Raw genomic sequence first — 24,221 nt, forward strand, 5'->3', positions numbered from 1 at the left:
TTCATTTCAGTGATGTATGTGAATAGTAAAACATTTACTTTGGCTGCCAGAGGATGCAGATTTAAGATGATTGACAAGAGAAGCAATGTGACATAAGGAAAAACATTTTTATATGCAGTGATCATTTGGGTTGCCAACCCATGATATATCTCTGGAGATTTCATTGGAACTTCCCATCTTCAAATAAGCCGATCTGGTTAAATAGTGTTTTTCCATTTCCAATAGTTTATGATTAATAAATAGCCGTGTTCAAAGAAAATGAAAAACACACCATTACATTTTCATTGCCAGTGGTTTTTTTCCCCCCAGTGTTGCTTGTGGCCAAATCCTGGAAATTAAGCACTAACTCCTGGAGACCCCAGAGCAATCCTGGAGGAGTTGGCAAACCCTAGGATCTGGAATGTGTTGCCCGAGTGGTGGAGACACTTGGAGGCTTTCAAAGGGAATTGGATGATTAACTGAAGAGAGAGAAAAAAACGTGTAGGATTAGATGTAAAAGGCGTGGGGGCGGGGGTGATGGCACTAGGTGAGTTGCTGTCGCAGAGAGCCGGCAGGGAAACAAAGGGCCGAATTGCATCCTTCTGTGCCGTAACCATTCTATGGTTTGGATGATGACAGAAGTACTTTTTTTTTGTGTCGGGGGAGATCTGTTTGGTTCCTGCAGGCGGCGCCTGGACATTCCCTTTAAGCGGTGTTGCCGATAGAATGCGGTGTGGGTTCCGGGCTCACGTTCTACTCCGCGAGCTCACACAATGGAGCAGGAAGCAGACTTCCAGCTTTTCACAGACATTCACAGGGTAGCGTTGGAAACCTCGGGAGTGCCACCGCTTTACTGGAAGAGTTTGCACCATAAACTCGCACATGAGGTTGTCGCGGTTTATTATCTAGCAGCAGATTTGTAGACTGGGATAGTGGGCGGGTGGATGTGCTACAAACCCTTCCGGTGCACTGAGCAAAATATTAAAAGCCGTCCAGTTGCCTTTTTTTAAAAAAAAAACAAAATTATTCGTTTAAGTTGTTAAATATTTGCCTCGTTTTCCCCAAAAGATTTTATGCATGGATTAGGGACAGATCGCTTCCTTTTCACAAGTCCAGTTTGCATTGATATCTCAGCCTTTGCAGCAATTGGATTAAAGAGGGTTTTTTTTTGCCGAGGAGGCCACTGTAAAGAAAAAATTAATTCGGGTTTTTTTTTAACGCCGAATTAGCCTGGAACTTCCGTGGAAATTAGGGTTTGATGATTTTGAGAGTATCGGCCTTGAGAGAGGGCCATTGATTTGCATTTCTGCAGCGCCTGTCGCGTGTGCAGAAAGTCCCAAAGTGGTTCATTGCCAGTTAATTTTTAAAATATAGTTACTTGTTTGATAGGTAATACTTGCTATGACTACTTAATGTATTGCTGTTGGTAGTTGAGGGAGAAATGTTGGCTGGAGCACTGGGCGAGGTTCCTGTGTCATCCATCCGAGCAGTCATTTCTACTTTAGACACATGGATGACTGAAAGTAGCGATGCAGGGTGATGGAATAAAACAAACCCAAATAAAACCTCGAGAGGGCTATAATTGAAAAGCAGGGAAGTTATTTCAACTTGTCTAGAATTTTAGTTAGACCACACTTGGAGTACTGTAGACAGTCCCTGGTCTCCATGTTATATAGAGGCACTAGAGAAGGTTCAAAAAACATTTGCTGGAATGAAAGAACTGCGAGGTTGTATACCTATCAGGAAAGATTGGACAGACTGAGGCAGAGAAAAGAGAAGACTGAGGGATGGCCTGATGGAGATGTTCAAGATTATGAAAGAGTTTGATGGGGTTGACGACCAGACTAGGGGCCATAATTATAGTCGCTAATACAGTGGTTCCCAAAGTGGGGTACGTGTATACTTGAGGGCGTGGTGTATGTTTTTAGGGGATACTTTTAATTGTGTAATGCTGGATTTTCAAGGATGAGAATATTTTTCCTGCCTCCGCACCTCCCACCCCCTCTGTAGTCCAGGGGTTCCCAAACACACATGCTCAGACTAATACATCACCTTCCTGCTGCTCTCTGTTCCTCCAATCGCAGGATGCTCCTCTCCTGCACTTGCTGCTAATCGGCACGCTGGTGAGACGACTTCAATGAAGGGACTGACTGTATTGTAGCTAAATTTGTGGGCGACACAAAGATAGGTGGGAAAGCAAGTTGGGAAGAGGTCACAAAAATTCTGCAAAGGGATATAGGCAGGTTAAGAGAATGGGCAAAAATTTGGTAGATGGAGTATAATGTTGGAAAATGTGAACTTGTCTACTTTGGCTGGAAGAATAGGAAAACAGAATGTTATTTAAATGAAGAGAAATTGCAGAATGGGGTGGTGCAGAGGGATCTGGGTGTCCTGGTACATGATTTACATAAAGTTTGTATGCAGGTACAGCAAGTGATTAGGAAAGCAAATGGAATTGTTGTTTATGGCAAAGGGAATGGAATATAAAATTAGGGAAGTTTTGCTACAGCCGTACAGGACTTAGTGAAACCATGCCTAGAGTACAGTGTACAGTTTTGTTCTCCCCATTTAAGACAGGACATAAATTGCATTAGAAGCAGTGTAGAGAAGGTTCATGTGACTGATTCCTGGGATGAAAGGATCTAATGAGGAAAGGTTGAACAGGTTGGGCCTGTAGCTATTGGAGTTTAGCAGAACGAGAGGTGATCTCATTGAGACATAAGACCTTGAGTGGACTTAACAGGGTGGATGCTAGAGGATGTTTCCACTTATGGGTGAAATTAGAATTAGGGGTCACAGTTTAAATATAAGAGGTCTCCCATTTAGGACGGAGATGAGAATTTTTTTTCTCCTGAGGGTTGTAAGGAATTCACTTCCTTAGAGAGCAGTGGAGGCTGGGTCATTGAATATATTGAGTGAATACATGAGTTAGACATATTCTTGATAGACAAAGGAGTCAAGGGTTATGGGAGGGCAGGCAGGAAGGTGGAGTTGAGGCCACAACCAGATCAGCCATGATCTTATCAAATGCAGAGCAGGCTCAAGGGGCTGAATGGCCTATTCCTTCTAATTCGTTGTTTGTGTGTAAACAGCCTGTGATTGGAGGAGCAGCGGGAAGGTGAGTGATGGCGAATGAGCCTGAGTACCAGTGCGGTGGAGATGCTTCAGCATCAGCTGCAGGCCAAAACACTTCCGAGAGGGAGAGACAACTGCTTAACCGGCAGGTCAGTGGACTGCTAGGCCGACACTGCCTGCCTGGCTGAGGCCATCGCCCTGCTGGGCAGGCCCTGTTTGGCCGAGGCCATCGCCCTGCTGGGCAGGCCCTATCTGCCTGGCCGTGGGCAGGCCCTGCTTGGCCGAGGCCATCGCCCTGCTGGGCAAGCCCTATCTGCTTGGCCGAGGCCATCACCCTGTTGGAGCCATTTCACAAAGGTGGAAAAGAATGAATAGGACTCTGTTTGGGAGTAGGGGCTACCGAGTGAGTGGGGGCACCGGAATTGGGAAGCGGTTTGAGTAATTCCGTGGGGCGGGGGAGGGGGTTCGTTGATCTCTTTCTCCCAACTTCAAGTGCTTATGCTGCAACAAGCTTCTCCATCACATTAATGGTAAGTAAAAAAAATATTATTATGCACATACGTTTACCTGTATTGTGCAATTACAATGATTTAATGTGGTCACGCGGGTAACATGGGAAATTAACAGAAGAAGCTGCCTTTAGGGGTATACAAAAAGTTGGTAAATTTGAATAGGGGTACACAACGTTTGGGAACCTCTGCATTAATAAATCCAAAAGGAAATTCAGGAGGAACTTCTTTGCCCAAAATCTGGAACTGGTTACCATGGGATAGTTGAGGTGAGTAACATAGATGCATTCAAAGTGAAACTAGATAAACACATGAGGGAGAAGGGAATAGGAGGATAAATTAATGAGGTTGGAAGAAGAGGGGTGGGAGAGCAAATACACTGGTATTGACCTGTTGGGCCGAATGGTCTGTTTCTGTGCTGTAAATCCTTTGTAATTTTAGCGGGGAGGCCATGATGTAATGGTAATGTCGCCAAACAAGAAATCCAGAGGCCCAAGCTAATGCTCTGGGGGCATGGGTCCCACCACAGCAGCTGATGGAATTTAAATTCAGTTAATAAATCTGGAATTGAAAAGCTAGTCTTGGTAGTAGTGACCATGAAACTATTGTTGATTGTTGTAAAAACCCATCTGGTTTGCTAATACCCTTTAGGGAAGGAAATCTGCCATCCTTACCTGGTCTGACCTACATGTGACCCCAGACCCACAACAATGTGGTTGACTCTTAAATGCCCTCTGAAATGGCCTAACAAGCCACTCAGTTGTATAAAATGGCTACAAAGTCTACAAAAACGAGCGAAATTGGACGGATCACCTAGGCACCGGAAACAACACCGAAACAACCCAGCCCCATCGACCCTGCAGACCCTTGCTAACATCTGGGGGCTTGTGCCAAAACTGGGGGGAGCTGTCTCACAGACTAGTCAAGCAATAGCCTGACATAGTCATATTCACGGAATCATACCTTCCAGACAATGCCCCAGACACCACCATCACCATCTCTGGGTATGTCTTGTCCACCAGAAGTGACGACACAGTGGCGAGACGGAGTTGCCCTGGGAGTTCTCAATATCAACTCTGGATCCCTTGAAGTCTCATGGCATCAAGTCAAACATAGGCAAGGAAATCTCCTGCTGATCACCACGTACCACCCTCCCTCAGCTGATGAATCAGTGCTCCTCCATTTTGAACACTACTTGGAGGAAGAACTGAGGGTGACAAGGGCAAAGAATGTAATCTGGGTGGGGGACTTCAATGTCAAACACCAAGAGTGGTTCAGTGGCACCACTACTGACTGAGCTGGCTAAGTCCTAAAGGAAATAGCTGCTGGACTGGGTCTGCGGCAGGTGTGGGAGGAACCAACAAACAGGAAAAACCCACTTGCCCTTGTCCTCAGCAGCCTACCTGTGGCAGGTGCATCTGCCCATGACAGTATTGGTAGGAGTGACCACCACATAGTCCTTGTGGAGATGAAGTCCTGCCTTCACATTGACGATACCCTCCATCGTGTTGTGTGGCACTACCACCATGCTAAATGGGATATATTTTGAACAGATCTAGCAACTCAAGACTGGGCATCCATGAGATGCTGTGGGTCATCAGCAGCAGCAGCAGAATTGAATACAACCGCAATCTGTAATGTCATGGGTTTGGCATATCCCCCACTCTACTGATAGTTAGGGGATCAACCCTGGTTCAATGAAGAGTGCAGGAGGGGATGCCAGGAGCAACATCAGGCATACCTAAAAATGAGGTGTAAACCTGGTGAAGCTATAACACAGGACTACTTGCATGTCATACAGCATAAGCAGCAAGTGATAGACCGAGCTAAACGATCCCACAACCAACAGATCAAATCTAAGCTCTTGCAGTCCTGTTACATCCAGTTGTGAATGGTGGTGGACAGTTGAACAACTCACTGGAGGTGGAGGCTCCATAAGTATCCCCATCCTTAATAATGGGTGAGCCCAGCACATCAGTGCAAAAGATAAGGCTGAAACATTTGCTACAATCTTCAGCCAGAAGTGCCGAGTGGATGATCCACCTCTGCCTTCTCCAGAGGTCCCCAGCATCACAGATGCCAGTTTTCAGCCAATTCGATTCACTCCATGTGATATTAAAAAACATCTGAAGGCAGTGGATACTGCAAAGGTTATGGACCCTGACCAATATTCCAACAACAGTACTAAAGACTTGTGCTCTAGAACTAGCTGCACTCTTAGCCAAACTATTCCAGTACAGCTACAACACTGGCATCAACACATGCCACAAAAGTGCCAGGCAATGACCATCTCCAAGAAGAGAGAATCCAACCATCTCCCCTTGACATTCAACGGCATAACCATTATTGAATCCCCCACTATCAACATCCTGGAGGCTACCATTGACCAGAAACTGAACCGGACCAACTATATAAAAACTGTGGCTACGAGAACAGATCAGAGGCTTGGAGTTCTATGGCAAGTGCTTCGCCTCCTGACACCCCAAAGCCTGTCCATCATCGACACCATCCATGACAAAGTAGCCTGCTTGACTGACACCCTATCCACCATCTTCAATATCCACGCTGTCCACCACCGATGCTCAGTAGCAGCAGTGTGTACCATCTACAAGATGCACTGCAGGAATTCACCAAGCCTCCTTAGACAGCACCTTCCAAACCCATGACCTCTACCACCTAGAAGGACAAGGACAGCAGATCCATGAGAGCACCATCACCTGCAAGTTCCTCTCCAAGCTACACACCATCCTGACTTGGAACCATATCACTCTTCCTTCACTGTCGCTGGGTCAAAATCTTGGGCCTCCTTTCCTAATTGTACCGTGGGTGTACCTACACCACATGGACTGCAGTGGTTCAAGAAGGCAGCTCATCACCACCTTCACAAGGGCAATTAGGAATGGGCAATAAGTACTGGCTTAGCCAGTGACACCCACATCCCATGAAAGAATAAAAAAAATGCTGCCAGGTGCTTCAAAAGTGCATTACCAAATAAAATTTGACATTGCGTCACCTAAGGAGCTATGAGGAAAGGTGTCAAAGGCTTAGTCAAGAGGTATGTTTTAAGCAGTGGCTTAAAGGAGAAGAGAGGAGTGAAGAGATTTAGGGGTAACAGTTGGACAGCTGAAGGCAGGAGTATCAATAGTAGGGTGATTAGAATCAGTGGTGTGCAAGAGTCTAGAATCGGAGGAACACAGAGATCTCGGGGTTGTAGAGCGATAGGGAGAGGCAAGGTCATCCTTATTTTTAAATCCTTCCATGACAATTTTAAAATTGAGCCGTCGCCAGACCAGAAACTTCTTCATATTGTGTTATCCACTGATTAATTGGGATTTCGCCCCTGAAATCCTCAAACCGGCCTGATTTGAATTTGTTTTCAGATAATGTTTTTGAGAAAGCAGTTCAGTGGCATTCTCCAGTTATTCCAGTCGCATTCTTCTCATGCCACTGATCTCTGGCTAGCTGTTAAAGCGTATATAGTAACAACCAAATGATAACACTTCCATCTAACTTTCATTCTGCCTTTTACTGTTCTCCCCCTGCCACACACACACACACACACACACAAACAAACAAACACAGACTTGGGTTTCCACCTATTGCTTTGTGTAGCCCAAATTAGGATCTGAGTGGAATGTAGGATTTGAAGCTACATTTTTCCACTTCACATAAATTTAATGTCCCAGTATGTAGTGTATCCTGTCTCTTGGTAGTGAGAATATGTTTGCATGTGGGTAATGTAGAACTGATGGTTCGATTTCAAGACATTAAATGAAAAGATCTAATGATCTAGTAATATTGCAGTTTACAGAATTGCTTCTGAGATTCTGTGAAACTGGCTGCCAGAATAAGTGACCATGAAGCTGTTGGATTATTGTAAAAGCCCAACTGGTTCACTAATTTTTTGGGGAAACCTGCTGTCCTTGTTTAGTCTGGCCTATTGTGACTCCAGTCCCACACCAACGTGATTGACTTTTCACTATCTTTTGAAGTAACCTACCAAGTAATTCAGTTATAGCAATCTCTGTGGCAAGCCCAAATCTTGAATGTTTTTTTAACAAAGTATTGTATTGGCAATATGCTAGAAATGGTTAAAATTATGAAAGGATGAAAAAGGGTATATAGAACCAAACTGTTTCCAGTAGTTGAGAGATACTGCAAAAATGTTTAATTTCATGATTCATATGTTTTGGTAATTGAATTTTTAAATGTAAGATAAATGGGATGGGGTGGGGGGAAACCTGGTTTGAGAACTGTTAAACAGCATTAAGATGATGGACCATCCTTTGAATGGCAATGTTTCCTTAAAGGGGTTAGAGTTAGAGGTGTGAAACAATGAACGACAGCTGGTCTGCTCTTCACTTTTTAATGGAGCCAAGGAATCTGGTAAGATTGCAGTTGGGCCTATTAGAGGGATAAATTATTCATGCAATTTCCCCAGATCAAAGAAAGCTTGGAAAGCACCTGGTAAACAAGGGAAGTTCTTAAAGTACCCATATAGTTTTCAGATCAAACATGTTTTGGAAGGTGAAGTTAATTAGTTGAAATCTCAACTGGGACATCCCAGGGTTGCCAGGGATAAGGAGGCAGTTTTTATTTCGGATTTATCAGCGTGTTTCTCACAGATGCAAGAAGTTTTCACACCTGGAGCTGGCACAACCTGGAAACAGAGAGAGAGAGAGAAAACTGCCAGGAGCTATAGATCACTAAGCAAGGCGGCAGTGAAATCCATGCTTGAGCTGGGGGTCCACAAGGTGCTTAAGGAGAGCTGGGGGGTGGGGTGTTGCCTGGTCAAATCCTAGTGGAAGAACCCCAAGAAAGTTCATACCTTGGAGAATAGCAGGAACACTGAGGAGAATCAAAGTGATGCACTGCAGCAACTCACCAAGCCACCTTTGACAACGCCTTTCAAATCCGTGACCTCTATCACCTAGAAGGACAAGGGCAACAGATGCATAGAAACAGCACCACCTGCAAGTTCCCCTCCAAGTCACACACCATCCTGACTTGGAATTATATTGCTGTTCCTTCAGTGTTGTTGGGTCAAAATCCTGGAACTCCCTTCCTAACAGCACTGTGGGTGTGCCTATACCACATGGACTACAACGGTTCATGAAGGCCACACACCACCACCTTTAGGGATGGGTAATAACTGCTGGCCTAGGCAATGACACCCACATCTCATGAACAAATTTTTAAAAAGCGAATTCCTGAGAGCTGTGACACACATTGGTTTGGTCCCAGGAGAAGTGAAGGAAAGCTCAAGATCCTTGAAAGTATAGAGGAACACTTCAGCAGAAATGACAATAGAACGGAGAGTGACTCGTTGAGATTTTCGGGTTTAAAGAATGTGTTAAGTTAGTAGTACTGGCTTTGTTTAAGTCTTGTACAGTAAAATTTCTTGTTTAAAACCTGAAACTGGGAGTTTGAATTTCTTTTTAAGAGTAATGTTCTCCCTCAAGATCATAACAGGGATCAAGAACAATTGGCCATATGTACAAGTTTGAATGTAAGAGAATTAGGGCAGGAGAAACTTCTTTGCACAGAGCTGTGAGGATGTGGATTATTTTCAGGGTTAGTGGTTGAAGCTATTTGTAATATGCGAGATTAGATTGAATATGAGAATGAACTAAGAGGTTCAAGGGAAAGGGGTAGTGAATGTGATTAATACTGTTTGTGGTAGAGGACAAACACTAGGAGTTCTTAAAGTATCCATATAGTTTCCTGATAAAAGGACATGTTTTGGAAGGTGGAGTGTTTTTGTGTTGTAACTTCTCTGCAGGGTCAAAAATGTTGCATTTTTGTTTGCCTAGGTTTGGGTTGATGGGTATCCCTTCAAATTTAGTCACTACGCGGAACTTAAAATTTCTTCGATGCACATGCTGCCAGACTGATTTTTGAATTATCAGCTTGAGAAGAGGAGCCAATTGAATTTTGAACATTCATCATCCATTTAAATAATGGAGCGGCCAGTTAGCTTTGAATCTGAATTTCAGTTATGAAAATCAAAACAAATCATAGCAACCAATGATTGGATCAGTTATTAAACTGAGTTAGTGAAGGAAGTAAAGGACTTCCTTTAAACAGTGCCCTTCCTGGCCTTAGGTCATCCCAAAACCTTTATAAACAATTAAGTACTTGCAGTGACTATTGTAATGTAGGAAATTTGTGCGTACAGCAGCATCCCATAAACAACAATGAAACGTGCGACCCGATATTCTATTTTAGTGAGTTAATTGAAGAGGCATAAAAGTAGAAAACGAAAGCCAATTTGCCAGACTTTTCTCATAAGTATGGTATTTCCTTAAAGTTTTACGCTCTTTCCATTTTTTCTCCAGTTTTGCAAAGTTATTGTAACATTTTGTCTTCAGGTGTTCGATGCAGGTGAGGTATTTGGGATCATGCAAGTGGAAGATGATGAGGTTGATGAAGATGCAGAAGAGAAAAAGATAATACTTAACCCTGGCACACCACCTGTTTACAAAGTCATTATCACCAAAGAAGATGGTCTTCAGGCTTCAGACATTAATAGGTAAGGAATTGTTTCATAGAAAAATATTTTATGTGAAAACTTGGCTCAGTCCATTTTTTTCACACTAAACATTGTTAAGATTGGAAGCATTTGTTCGCAGTGTTCTGAAGAGCAATTCAGCTCCATCTTGTTACTGTAAATGAAACGTTCTAAAACACATAAATAAAGTAATCTGTGAACTGCGTCAATGGTGAGTTACTTCACATGTGAAGCACTTTTCTGAAGAGGGAATCTTTTAGGTTGGAGTTATACTGTGTGTTTTTCCAACATAAGTAATGATTGAATGGGCCCCTGGAAGGGCATCTTGCACCTCTGGACTTTAGTTCATTAAATGATTTTTAGATTGTACCCCCACACAGTGATAACGTTGACCCAAAACTGTTTTGCCTCAACTTAAAAGTGTAAAGTTTACTGCACCTTTTTGCTTTAGGTCAATTTAGTTCTATCCTTTCACTAGACTGTGTTAGAGCAGTTCCTCAAGGTCCTGATTTTGTTTGCTTCCAGCTGCACTTCACCTATGGCGGCTGATAAACCCAGCCCTTTTTTGGGACTATCCTGCATCAGGCGCACTTTCCAGATGTTCACACTCAAGAGTAAGAAAGCCAAATCTTAAAGGAACATGGGTCTGAAGGTCTGGTCTAATTCTTCTCAAAGGGACAGAACAAGCTGAGAATATTACCCCCCACCCCCCCGATAGTATTTTTAACAAGTTTCAGCCAGATTATAATAGCATGGATATTGTAAGAGTCTGGAAATCTCTCCACAGTAATTTACCCCTCCACCAAAGAGCATATGGAGACAAGGTTCATGAGTTAGTGATGCAGAGTGTTATCACTACAGCCGGTGTAACTTGCTGCGCAAACCAAATCCCCGAGGGAAACTTGGCTTGCAGGCCGCAATGGTTTTTTTGTATTCTAATAACGAGAAGAATACGTACCAATCTCAGCAGTAGGAGGTCCAGTAGCAGCTTTGGGTTTTAAAAATTAAAAGTTTATTAAACAAAAGAAAACTTAAGCACGCAAGATTTACAGTTACACAATTAAGATTAGTCTTACAAAGCATTCCCTCAAAACACTCTACTGGGTCAAAACCACAAGTAAACATTTTCCAGGCAACACTCCCTTATAGATATTTAATATGGAATCCAGTAATATCTCACAAGGCAGTCTGCTGTAGCTTCAGTAAAGTTGTACCACATGACCCGCACGTCTTCCGCTTTGCTATGGAATTCACTTCGGAATCAAACTGCTTGCTGCAACCCAAGACTTCTCAACAGCTCAAACAGCTCAGCTATCTCCAGCTTAACAGCTTGACAACTATCCAGCTTAATAGCTACCTCTGGCTCTCTCTCCTTCAACAGCTATACACAGTAACTCTAATATACTTTTTTCCCCTATCATCTCAGTTCGATTGTTCTCACACCCCTTTGAAACTCAAACCCTTCCAAATGTAAAATCTTTCATGTTTCCATCTTGTCTTTGTTTTTGGGACAATAAAAATATGATATCCTCGCTACTATTTACCTATGGACTCCTGCAAGATGCAAACATTTTCCTTGATACTCCTAACTCGCCTTTGAAATTCAACAACCTCTCAAATTATCTAAAAATGCAAATGTTAGATCTAACCTATTTACTTGTACCTCAAACTTAACATCTTTAACCTTTTCACGTTTCTAAACACCCAGACAGCCTGACTCCTATCAAACTCTTGCCCAGCTTAATTAAATCACACACACACACACACATGCAGACACCCAGCCTTCTTTATAGAATAATATAATAATTCCCAAAATACTTTTTAAAAAACATCCATTCTCACAGAAGACTCTGAGAGACAAATAAATTCTAAACTATATATAAGTTTATTAAAGAACCAAGCATGCAATTCACAGTTGGTGAGACAGTCAGTTGCAACATTAATAGTTCTAGGAAAAGATAGGCAACCCAATTTTATTTCCAGTAGAGAATCCAATTTTTAAATCCAAATATTGTTACAGTAAAATATTTAAGTTAGATACCTATCAGTTATTACCGTAACATTTACCTTAAATACCTGAGTTAGTAAAAGACTATAGAGTTAGTGGGGTGAACTTAATTATGGGGAGGATAATCATCGCCCTGCTATAATAACAGTACCTTTATGGCTCAAGCGAGCTAAGCAAACCTTAAAAACCCAATGTGTGCTTCCAATATTTATACTGTTTTTCAAGTTTTATAAATAATTTCTTACATATGGCAGTTGTAAGCAAGTCCATCCCCTTTTAGTTCCCAAACAAGATTGTATAACTACTAATTTCTAGTACAGTTTGCCCCCCTTTGACTTATAAGAAAGCCAGTATACCAGCATGCTGTGAGCACTCTTGATTGTCAGTTCTCATGATTCATCTAACTGTGTTTCACAAGCAAGGAGTTAAGTTTGAGCTCAGTCAGTTTTGTCAAAAATCAGTTGACTGGTTTAAGGCTAAAATCATTAAACCGCCTTATCAAATATTACACTGGTAGCTTTTGTGATGGTTTGCACAATGTTTTATCTTGTGATAAGCTTTCTGACTTTAGGAATGAAACCATCTTATCAGGAATTACCCTTATGGTTTTAAGAAGAGGTAAGATTTTTCACTCAGGGATGCGTGATCATTCAGTATTAGAGACAGTAAATTTTTTTAACCTTTTAGGAAAATTAACTCTTTTTAGAAAAAAAGTAAGCCCTCATTTGTAGGAAAATAATTATTTGAACCTTATAACCTCTCATTATGACTGGATTTCTCCACACTGATCCCTTGGTTTCACCCAATCCTGGCTCCCTGATCTTCAGTGCTCTCAGTTGCATTTTTTTGGTTTTCACTCCCACTGCCCCTTGCTTCATTGTTGCTGCATCGGCTCCATTAGTGCACATCACCACCACGAGAAGCTATTGTGCACCTTTGTTGGGCCCTGAATCAACTTCCCCTGGATCCTGGTCAACTCTCGGCTACTTCCGTTTTTGAATCTTTTGGACAGCCTTCACCAACACCTCAGTTTGCCTGAGCATACTCACTCTCATCTTGTAACTCCAGGCTTGAATGTTAGTTGTGGGTTGCTCCAAGCTAACTCCACACTGTCAACAAATCAACTTCATCACAACAAAGCTTTATGGTGCTCATACTTTGGACTGTTTCATATTGTCTCCTCCCTGTCTTCAATGAGGAATACATGTCTGATTTCATCTCTGCTATGGATATACAAGGTGGAATATCCTTTGTGTTTATTTACTTGTGTGTTATGGCTGCATCTCTGCACCTGAACCTCTTGCTTCTATGTCTCTTGTAAATTTTAGGCCGCTCTTGTACCTTTCCATTCTCAATCCTTCCTTTCTCTCACTTGGCCATGCCACTTCTCAACTCTCCCCTTTCAGATACTTTGCCATTACTGATCCTTAACTGTCCTTCCCTCCTGCGGTCATCCCAGTCTTGGAATCTCAAAGTTTCCCCTTGAGCAATCCCAGGATTTTGTCTGGAATTCCCTGCCTGAATGTCTCGATCTCTAAATCCATCTCCTGTGTCAAGCTTTTGATCACCCCTCTTAATATTTCCTCCTTTGGCTCCACATCTGTTTTTGATACATCTGCATGAAATGCTTTTGGTTTTATTTTCTAGTTAAAGGCACGAGAGCGATGCAAATTTTTGTTATCTTAATGATAAGCAAAAATCATTTGACATAACTGCTTTGTGGTTCAAATTACTCATTTGCACAATAGATGTCTGCTTAGTGCAATGAAAATTCAATTGAAGAATTTAACAACAACTTGCATTTATGTAACACCTTTAACGTAGTAAAATGCCCCAGATATTTCCCAGGACCATTATTGTTATCAAGCCACATTGGATGATATTTGAACAAGTGACCAAAAGCTTGATCAAAGAAGTAAGTTTTAAGGGGCACCTTAAAGGAGTAGAGGGGCGGAAAGGTTTAGGGAGCGAATTCCAGAACTTAAGAGGTAGGTAGCTTAGGGCAGGGCTTCCAATGGTGGAGCCATTAAAATCAGGGATGTGCAAGAGGCCAGAATTAGAGGAGCATAGAGATCTTGTGGAGTTGTAGGGCTGGAGCAGGTTAGAGAGATCGGGAGAGATAAGGCCATGGAGGGATTTGAAAGCTAAGATGAGAATTTTAAGTTTGAAGAACTGAAGAAGAGTCGCACGGGCTTGAAACGTTAGCTCGGTTTCTCTCCATAGATGCCGCCAGACCTGCTGAGTTTTTCCAGCATTTTCTGTTTTTATTTGATATGAGAATTTTAAAATTGAACTATTGGACTGTGAGTCAGTGTGGGTCTGTGAGCCCAGGAGTGATGGGGAATGAGATTCTGAGAGAGTTACGATGTAGGTAGCAGAATTTTGAATGGGCATAAGTTTGTGGTGGGGTAACAGTGGAAGGCTGACGAATAGTCAAGTCCAGAAGTCCTGTGAAAATTCCCTGGTGGAAGACTATGGAGGGAATCCTTACCAAGTGCTACGTACCAATGGCTTGGATAGCAGATGAGTTGATGCAGGAATGGATCATTTAAGAATAAAATGAACATGTTCTTTATTTTGATAGAAATAGTGAGATACAGCATGGAGACGAATTCTAACTTTGAGCGAACATGATGGATGAAATGAACATGTTAGGACATATTTTAACAAGTGAATTTCTTTCGTTGCCCCATTTTTGAGGCAAGCATGTGGTTTCTAACCTGTGTTTTAGACTGTTGTGTCCTTTTTTTACACATGGTGAAAAATTAATTTTAGAAGCATGTTTTGTATTTTGCTGCTTTACATTAAAAGCTTTGTTCATTGCGGGACTTTCAGTAATAATTTCTGGTATCTCAGCATTTTCTTAGTTGATCACGCCTGGACATACCGAGTGGACCAAGCTCGTCAGCAGTTATGGGAGGTCCCTGGCTTACTCCACCGAATGGCCAGTTTTGCTGGGGTGGAATTCCATGGTGAGGTTCCTGATGATGATGTTATTGATGATGTGATGGCGGAGATGTGGAGGTTCAGCCACACGTACCAACTGACCCAGGGGGTAAGTAAGATTCACGAGGCGCAATGGGGGTGCAGAGAGAGGGCAAACCATTTTATTAATATAAGACAAGTCTGCTTTAGAAGCTGTGTAATTAATTGAATTTCTGTCAAACGCATTTTTTAACAACAGCGCGAGCTTTGTCTTTGTATTGCCCCTCTGGTGAATTATGTTGATGCTGGAAGCTAATAGAGCAGAATTATATTTGACCCCGCATTCAACTGGTGTCATCAAAAATCTATTTTGGTGTAAAGGTAAAACCGGTTGTCCTCTTTGAAGCTTTTGACCCTAAAAGAGCAGTTTTTTGCTGTTAGCTTAAAAAGGCTGCTGCTTTGTGAAGGGAGAACTGTCATGCATCACTTCATCACACTGATGATCCAGGAATAAGACTTTTAAAATCTTAAAGATGCAATAGATTGATTTACCACCTTCAGAGCAGAGAAAGTAGGGAATCAGTGTTAGTCACGTTTGTGGACAAAAAGAAGTGCTTACATACAAACTCATTGTTGTTCTTGTTTCTGTACTTTTGTCTACAGTCAGCTGAAGAACAAGTGCCAATTTGGTATGTTATGGATGAGTTTGGATCGCAAATCCAGCATTCGGATGAACCAACTTTTCGAGTTGTCCCATTCTTTTATGGGCCAGGACAGACTGCCTTCAGTTTGTTGTGGCCACTGAGAGATCTTGATCATGGTGGTAAGTGACTCAGCTGACATGTTCCTGGCCATTATTTTAAAACACCTTGCTGCCCATCATGGTGAAGTTAGGTATTTGGTTGCTGTTCATTTTACGTTAATTGAATAGAACTCCTCACTATGTAGTCACCAGGGAACAAGTTCTTCATGTGTATAAATTGATGTCAGTTCTTTTGAAAAAAAATACTGTGCATCATCGTTTAGTGGTCTCGTGGTCTCAGTGAGTTTGCTGGTATTCTGTTCTCAGTTGGCTGGACAGCTGGTTTGTGATGCAGAGTGATGCCAACAGCGCTGGTTCAATTCCTGTACCGGCTGAGGTCATCCATGAAGACCCTGCCTTCTCAACCTCACCTGAGGTGTGGTGACCCTCAGGTTAAACTCTCCACCAGTCGTCTGTCTCTCTGATGAGAGAGCAGCCTATGGTCCTCTGGGACTGCAGTGACTTTCATTTCCTATCACCACATTTCCATTTTTCTCTAATTATTTGCACCATGTGTAGCCTGATTTCTAGATTGGCTTACTGTGCGGTTGGATTACATTGTCGTTATATCTATTTCTTCTAGTATGTGTGCGCTGAACAAAGCCACCGTTTGTATGTTACTAAGAGACTAGTCATTTGCTCAGGAAAATGGATTAGAGGCTGGGAAGTAACTCAACCTCTTGGCTCTCCAAAGCTTATCCATCATCTACAAGGCACAAGGTTATAATATCTGAATGCATGCAGTATACGAAATAAGGTAAATGAGCTTGTGGCGCAGATTGAAATTGGCAGGTATGATGTGGTGGGCATCATGGAGACATGGCTGCAAGGGGATCAGGACTTGGAGCTAAATATCCAAGGATATACATCCTATCAAAAATATAGGCAGGTTGGCAGAGGGGGTGGGGTTGCTTTGTTAGTAAGAAATGAAATTAAATCGATAGCAAGAAATGATGTAGGGTCAGATGATGTAGAATCGGTGTGGGTAGAGTTGAGGAACCGCAAAGGTAGAAAAACCATAATGGGAGTTATGTACAGGCCTCCGAACAGTAGTCAGGATGTGGGGCACAAGATACACCAGGAGATAGAAAAGGTGTGTAAGAAAGGCAAGGTTACAGTAATCACAGGGGATTTCAATATGCAGGTACACTGGGAAAATCAGGTTGGTAGCGGATCTCAAGAAAAGGAATTTGTGGAATGTCTACGAGATGGCTTTTTGGAGCAGCTTGTGGTGGAGCCCACTAGGGAACAGGCAATTCTAGATTTAGTGATGTGTAATGAGGCAGATTTAATAAGGGAGCTTAAGGTGAAGGAACCCTTAGGAGGAAGTGACCATAATATGATAGAATTTACCCTGCAATTTGAGAGGAAAAAGCTGGAATCAGATGTAACGGTATTACAGTTGAATAAAGGCAACTACGGAGGCATGAGGGAGGAGCTGGCCAGAATTGACTGGGAGATGAGCCTAACAGGAAAGACAGTGGAACAGCAATGGCAGGAGTTTCTGGGAGTAATTTGGGAGACACAGCAAAAATTCATCCCTAGGAAGAAGAAGCATACTAAAGGGAGGACGAGGCAACCATGGCTGACAAGGGAAGTCAGGGACAGCATAAAAGCTAAAGAGAAAGCATACAATGCAGCGAAGAGCAGTGGGAAACCAGGGGATTGGGAAGCCTACAAAGACCAACAGAGGACAACTCAAAAAGAAATAAGGAGGGAGAAGATTAAGTATGAGGGTAAACTAGCCAGTAATATAAAAGAAGATTGCAAGAGTTTTTTTAGATATATAAAGGGTAAGAGAGAGGCAAAAGTGGACATTGGGCCGCTGGAAAATGACGCTGGAGAAGTAGTAGTGGGGAACAAAGAAATGGCGGAGGAACTGAATAGGTACTTTGCGTCAGTCTTCACAGTGGAAGACACGAGTGACATCCCCAAATTTCAAGAGAGTCGGGGGGCAGAGGTGAGTATGGTGGCCATTACCAAGGAGAAGGTGCTAGGAAAACTGAAAGGTCTGAAGGTGGATAAATCACCTGGACCAGATGGATTACACCCCAGAGTTCTGAAGGAGATAGCTGAAGAGATAGTGGAGGCGTTAGTGGTGATCTTTCAGGAATCACTGGAGTCAGGGACGGTCCCAGAAGACTGGAAAATCGCTAATGTAACCCCCCTGTTTAAGAAGGGAGTGAGGCAAAAGACGGGAAATTACAGGCCGATTAGCCTGACCTCGGTCGTTGGTAAGATTTTAGAGTCCATTATTAAGGATGAGATTTCAGAATACTTGGAAGTGCATGGTAAAATCGGGCAAAGTCAGCATGGTTTCATCAAGGGGAGGTCATGCCTGACAAATCTGTTAGAATTCTTTGAGGAGGTAACGAGTAGGTTAGACAAAGGAGAGCCAATGGATGTTATCTACTTGGACTTCCAGAAGGCCTTTGACAAGGTGCCGCACAGGAGGCTGCTCAGTAAGATAAGAGCCCATGGTGTTAGAGGCAAGGTACTAGCATGGATAGAAGACTGGCTGTCTGGCAGGAGGCAAAGAGTGGGGATAAGGAGGTCCTTCTCAGGATGGCGGCCGGTGACTAGTGGAGTTCCGCAGGGGTCAGTGTTGGGACCACAACTTTTCACTTTATACATTAATGATCTAGATGAAGGAACTGAGGGCATCCTGGCTAAGTTTGCAGATGATACAAAGATAGGTGGAGGGACAGGTAGTGTTGAGGAAGCGGGGAGGCTGCAGAAGGATTTGGACAGGTTAGGAGAATGGGCAAAGAAGTGGCAGATGGAATACAACGTGTGAGGTCACGCACTTTGGTAGGAAGAATAGAGGCATAGACTATTTTCTAAATGGGGAGAGAATTCAGAAGTCTGGAGTGCAAAGGGACTTGGGAGTCCTAGTCCAGGATTCTCTTCAGGTTAACTTGCAGGTTGAGTCGGTAGTTAGGAAGGCAAATGCAATGTTGGCATTTATTTCGAGAGGACTAGAATATAAAAGCAGGGATGTGCTGCTGAGGCTTTATAAGGCTCTGGTCAGACCACATTTAGAATATTGTGAGCAATTTTGGGCCCCGTATCTCAGGAAGGATGTGCTGGCCCTGGAGAAGGTCCAGAGGATTTTCACAAGAATGATCCCAGGAATGAAAGGCTTAAAATATGAGGAACGTTTGAGGACTCTGGGTCTATACTCGATGGAGTTTAGAAGGATGAGGGGGGATCTGATTGAAACTTACAGAATACTGAAAGGCCTGGATAGAGTGGACATGGGGAAGATGTTTCCATTAGTAGGAGAGACTAGGACCCGAGGGCACAGCCTCAGAGTAAAGGGAAGACCTTTTAGAACAGAGATGAGGAGAAACTTCTTTAGCCAGAGAGTGGTGAATCTATGGTATTCATTGCCACAGAAGGCTGTGGAGGCCAGGTCATTGAGTGTATTTAAGACCGAGATAGATAGGTTCTTGATTGGTAAGGGGATCAAAGGTTACGGGGAGAAGGCGGGAGAATGGGGTTGAGAAACTTATCAACCATGATTGAATGGCGGAGCAGACTCGATGGGCCGAATGGCCTAATTTCTGCTCCTATGTCTTATGGTCTTATGGAACTTGCCTGGATGAGTGCGGCTCCAACAACACTCAAGAAGCTCGACACCATCCAGGACAAAAGCAGCCTGCTTGACTGACACCCCATCTACCATCTTAAACCTTCACTTCCTCCAACACCGACGTACAGTGGCAGCAGCTTGTACCATCTACAAGATGCACTGCAGCAACTCATCAAGGCTCCTTCGACAGCACCTTCCAAATCCATGACCTCTACCACCTAGAAGGTCAAGGGCATATTACTATCTGCAAGTGCCCCTCCAAGCCGCACTTTGTCCTGACTTGGAACTATATTACTGTTCCTTCAGTGTTGTTGGGTCAAAATCATGGAATTCCCTTCCTAACAGTTTTGTGTACAGCACCAGATGGACATGTAGCCATTCAAGGAAACGGCTCACCACCATCATTTCAAGGACAATTAGGGATGGGCAATAAATTGCCCACATCCCACGAAAGAATAAAAAATTGTATTGTAAGGAGAATAACTGCAGGATGTTAAGCTGTTTATCTGGAGCTAGAACAGCGCACACTGAAAAGATTAGAAGGGGACGGTTGTAGACACAGCGGTAGTTGTCCGCACAGGAATGAATAATACAGGGAATTATAATATAAAAGTCTTGAAAGCCACATAAATGGTGATTAACTCAAAAATGAAAGATATGGGAAGCAAAATGGTTTCGGTGTTCAGGAAAGAAGGGTAGTTCATCAAAAAAAATGGTCTAAGGCTGTAAACAAGTGGCTGGCAGCATGATGTAAGTACGATGTGATCTTCATAAATGACTGGGAATCCTTCCAGATTAAAAGAAATATTGGTCCAGGAGAGAGAGGTTACTTCTGGTGACTGTTAAGTACCCCATAAGACTTGCTGAGGCCACCAGGTAATGATACACAATGAGTAACTTTTTCAAAAGAATTGCCATTAATTTATACATGAAGAAATACAGCTTATCAGTTCACTGGTGACTACAGTGGTAGCACATGGGAATTCTATTAAATTGACATAATCGTTGACATGCTCAAACTAACGAAACATAAATCTAAATGAATTAACAAATAAATTAAATGGAGAAAAATGCCCTCTACTGATCTTGTAGGAAAGAAAAGGAAGTGGTTCATTGGGATTAATACAAGAAAGTGCAGAAACATGTTAAAAGGTTGATCAGAGGCAAAAAGAGACCTCTGACAAAGCATAGTAGTTGGAGCTAAACATAAATTTCAAAAAGATACTTCAGTACCACAACAGTAAGAGAAAAGTGATAATGATATATGATGCCAATGGTCTCAGAATTAAGATGATCACAAAATTATAAATATTCTGAATGTTTGTTTCCTTCAAACATTCACAAAAGAAGACTAGCAGCCCCATACCACTCCCATACTAATGTATCCCCGGTCAAATTAATGCTCAGTCAGACCACCCTGGAATACTGCATCCAGCTTTACTTGCCATGAAATGACTGAGAAATTCAAATACTAAGCATAGGGTAGAGAAGAGTCATAAGGCTAGCCCCCATTCTCAGGGTTGAGTTAAGAGGAAATATGGGGGAAAAGTTAGACTTTGCAACCTTTAAAGAGGAGTTTTGAGAGGTGATCTCAAGCTATATAGGATTAAGCAATTGGGATAATAAACCTGCAATGTAACTTCAAATTAAACTGTGATTAAATTAAGGGTTCACAGATTCAAACTAGTAATAAGCAAATTTTGGACTGAACTTGCTTCAGAACATAATCATGTATATTGGACTTCCAGAAAAACTAGCTGAAGCGGAAATGCTGGAACTATTTAAGAAACAATTTAATGCTATGGCAGGTGGGAGGACAACTTGAGGATCTTTCAGGATGGGTGAATGAGCTGAATGGTCTTCCTAATCAATTATCATCTTGCGATCTTTTGTTGCAAAGTGGACATGTGGATCGCAGATCAACTCAGGATCAAGATTGGCTGTCATGCCCTCAAGTTGCCATGCAGCTTGTTCACACTTGCTGTCAAAACCCAAATGAAGGTGATTGGCCAGCAAGTAATCGCACTTCAGAATGAGAAAACATCTTCAGAAGAAGGTTAAGCGTTTAAAGGCAAAATGTGGTACAGGACATAATCAGAAGAGAGGTCAAGAATGTCACATTATCCACTCGGCATATGCAAGACTCTGGTTGACTGCCTCCTGCCATGTTCTAGCCTGTTGCTTTTTGTTGGTTGTCCTATGGGGTGCATTGGATTATGTTAATGTTGTTTTATTTATAATCCTGTGTTAAAATACAGAACAAAGTTTGTAGACATTTTTCTTTCTAGCTACATGAGCAGTTAGAATACGAAAGGTGTTTCTTTAAAAACGACTTGAAAAGTAAGTTGTAATTGTGATGTGTTGTATGTGTGTCAGGTTATCCCACTTTTGAAACCTTTGAACATTTCTTGCAGAAGAGGTAACGTGGGATCATGCACATGGTGAACTAAATCAACTCATTAGGAAATGCAGGCTATTGCCTTGGGAACCAGCTGATTTGAGGGAGGTTAATACAAGTATCAGTGAACCTCCGGATGACTATTACAAGGTAAGGACTTAGTTTGATCTAATTGTTTGGTCAATTAGTAAATAGAGAAAATATTCCGATTGGTATTTTGTGTTTTGTCAAACTGAATGCAGCATAATTGTGGCACTACGTTTGATCTTTTACACATTGAGTTCTCCAGTTTACTGCACCATTTAGCTATTATTAAACAGATTATTAAATGTCATGGAAATCTTTGTTTAATATTTCCTCTGTCAGTTTTCCTCCCATCTCTCCTGAGTGTGTTGGTTCCTTGCCGGGTATGTTTGACTAGGTGCTCAATTCACTCTAGTACCTTGTCTAGCTGGCCAACGTGTGAACCTCAATAGTGAAGGCAATTTAATCAGTCAAGCCCAATCCTGGCCTGCAAATTCTAACAATCCCAATTACTGGAGACTTAGCCATTTTTCTGCTAAAGTGCAATCTGAAGTGTAGAAGTCAGTTATATACTTTAAATATCCTGCGTCATGAAGCTATTAATGTATATAATATTTTGGAAAATATTTTTCTTTTAAAATAGAGGTTTGGTCTGCGGGTATGTCTTAATTGGATTAAAGCCAGTTAGTCTGGGTGCTTTGATATGTGCTGGTTTGAGATGTAAACAAAGAGGTAGAGTGTATTTGCATTTTTTCAATAGAGCATTCAAGAAGTAGGGTGAAAATTTGTGCTTTTCCAACAGCTACCAAGCAATATGTTTATATTACTAATAAAATTGGTACAATGAATGAGGTTTCATTGTTAGAAGGTAAAGCTCAAAGAGACTGGTGAGACAATGAGAATTTGAATTCAATCAGTGGTGGTAGGTATAACTTCAGTAGTTTTCGGGTGTGCAGAGCAGAGGCAATGTAAGATCAAAAGGCAGCTCCAAGCTTCCAACTGTCTCCACAGTGAAAGGAACCTCATTTTGAAGTTGTAAGGTGAAAGTGCTTTGCCTGGTGTTTGGTTAAGTCTATGTTGCTGTTGCCTTAATGCAAATTAGTTTGGGAATTTGTTAAAAGTTATGATAGTAGTAATTTGTAGCCATGTGTACATATATTTTAATCTATGTAAATTAATAAAATGTTTCATTTAATTTAATGTAAAACCTCGAGAATTAGTGGTCTGATTCCTGAGTTTAGAATCACATCTCAAACATAACACTTAAAATTATAGGTTATGACAGTTGTTTAAAGTTTCCCTCTGGGATTTTTAAAATAACTCCACTTTACCAGCTGCATCGGTCATAACACCTGTCAGTAGCATTTGTCGTTGTTTATCATTTCAAAATCTTAACATGATGCACTTTCTGAATTTCAGGCTATTTTAGCTGACAATAAAGAAGTTTTACCACTTCCAATAGAAACACCAGTTTATCAGAAAGATAAAATTTTCAAGTATGTATAAACATTTTTGTAATTCTATTTTGCCCTACAAGGTGATAATAGTGTTGCAGCTGTAAAGGGACCGGCAGATTTTTAAGAACTTACTGTGATAGGCTTGTATCAATAACAGTAGCGCTACCTAACCAGAACCACCCCTGGCAGCCTTGGAAAACTCCCATGTGTTTATCTCTCCAGATAATGTGGCCCATTCAGTCAATGTCCTTGACAGTCTTCTGTTCACTTAGCTTTAGCCCTTAATTGGAAACAGCTGCTAGCTCGAAGAGCCGTTTTTGTTTATCTCTTGTCTGAGCTTTCCCATAATTGTAACAACCATTTGGTTTTCCCAGAACTCCAGTTTGAGAAGCCACTTTTTAGGCCACTTAAAAGGCCACTTTATAGTCACTTTCCTTGAAAGCACCCTTTGTTCCCCTTTGGGCAATTAACGCTGTCTTTCAGAAGTTAGGACGGCATGCCCCTGCAAAACTGCTAATATTTGCAAGGAATCTCCTTCACAGAAAACCCATCATTAGTATTCACTGCACAAAAATCTGTAGTGTTAAAGTTACCTGCATGGCTTAGCGACAATTACTTTTTAAAATAAATTTTTGTATATCAAAAATGTGTCCCGATGGTTGTAATGACACCCTAAAGTTGTTTTCTAGCTTTTGCCTCGCAAAAATATATCAAGGATATGGTATTGAGGGTTATGGAACCTACGAGCTTAGGTGGAGTTATTATACAGATCAGCCTGATCTAATTAAATGGTGAAAAGGGCTGGAAGAGTTGAATGTCTTACTGCTGTTCCTGTATTCTTAAAGATAGGGTTTTGGGATTGATGGCTTACAGAAAACAAACCAGGTCTGATATAGATCAGGTGTATTTGGGTTTCGGAAGATGCATAGTCCCATATG

General features: G+C 41.9%; 1 protein-coding gene across 1 annotated transcript in view; it reads left to right on the forward strand.

The window, feature by feature from the left end:
- The first annotated feature begins 666 nt into the window (after positions 1-666).
- The window catches only part of ttll12 (tubulin tyrosine ligase-like family, member 12), a 52,950-nt gene continuing 29,395 nt past the window's right edge, over positions 667-24,221 (forward strand). Inside the window, exons 1-6 of the mRNA XM_078568360.1 lie at positions 667-866; positions 9,935-10,095; positions 14,939-15,137; positions 15,671-15,830; positions 21,819-21,952; positions 23,246-23,322. Coding sequence (XP_078424486.1) covers positions 753-866; positions 9,935-10,095; positions 14,939-15,137; positions 15,671-15,830; positions 21,819-21,952; positions 23,246-23,322 — 845 coding nt within the window. The 5' untranslated portion in view covers positions 667-752. The remainder of the gene's footprint in view (positions 867-9,934; positions 10,096-14,938; positions 15,138-15,670; positions 15,831-21,818; positions 21,953-23,245; positions 23,323-24,221) is intronic.

Source organism: Cetorhinus maximus, chromosome 22, assembly GCF_964194155.1.
Source record: "Cetorhinus maximus chromosome 22, sCetMax3.hap1.1, whole genome shotgun sequence".
Taxonomy (NCBI): Eukaryota; Metazoa; Chordata; class Chondrichthyes; order Lamniformes; family Cetorhinidae; genus Cetorhinus; species Cetorhinus maximus.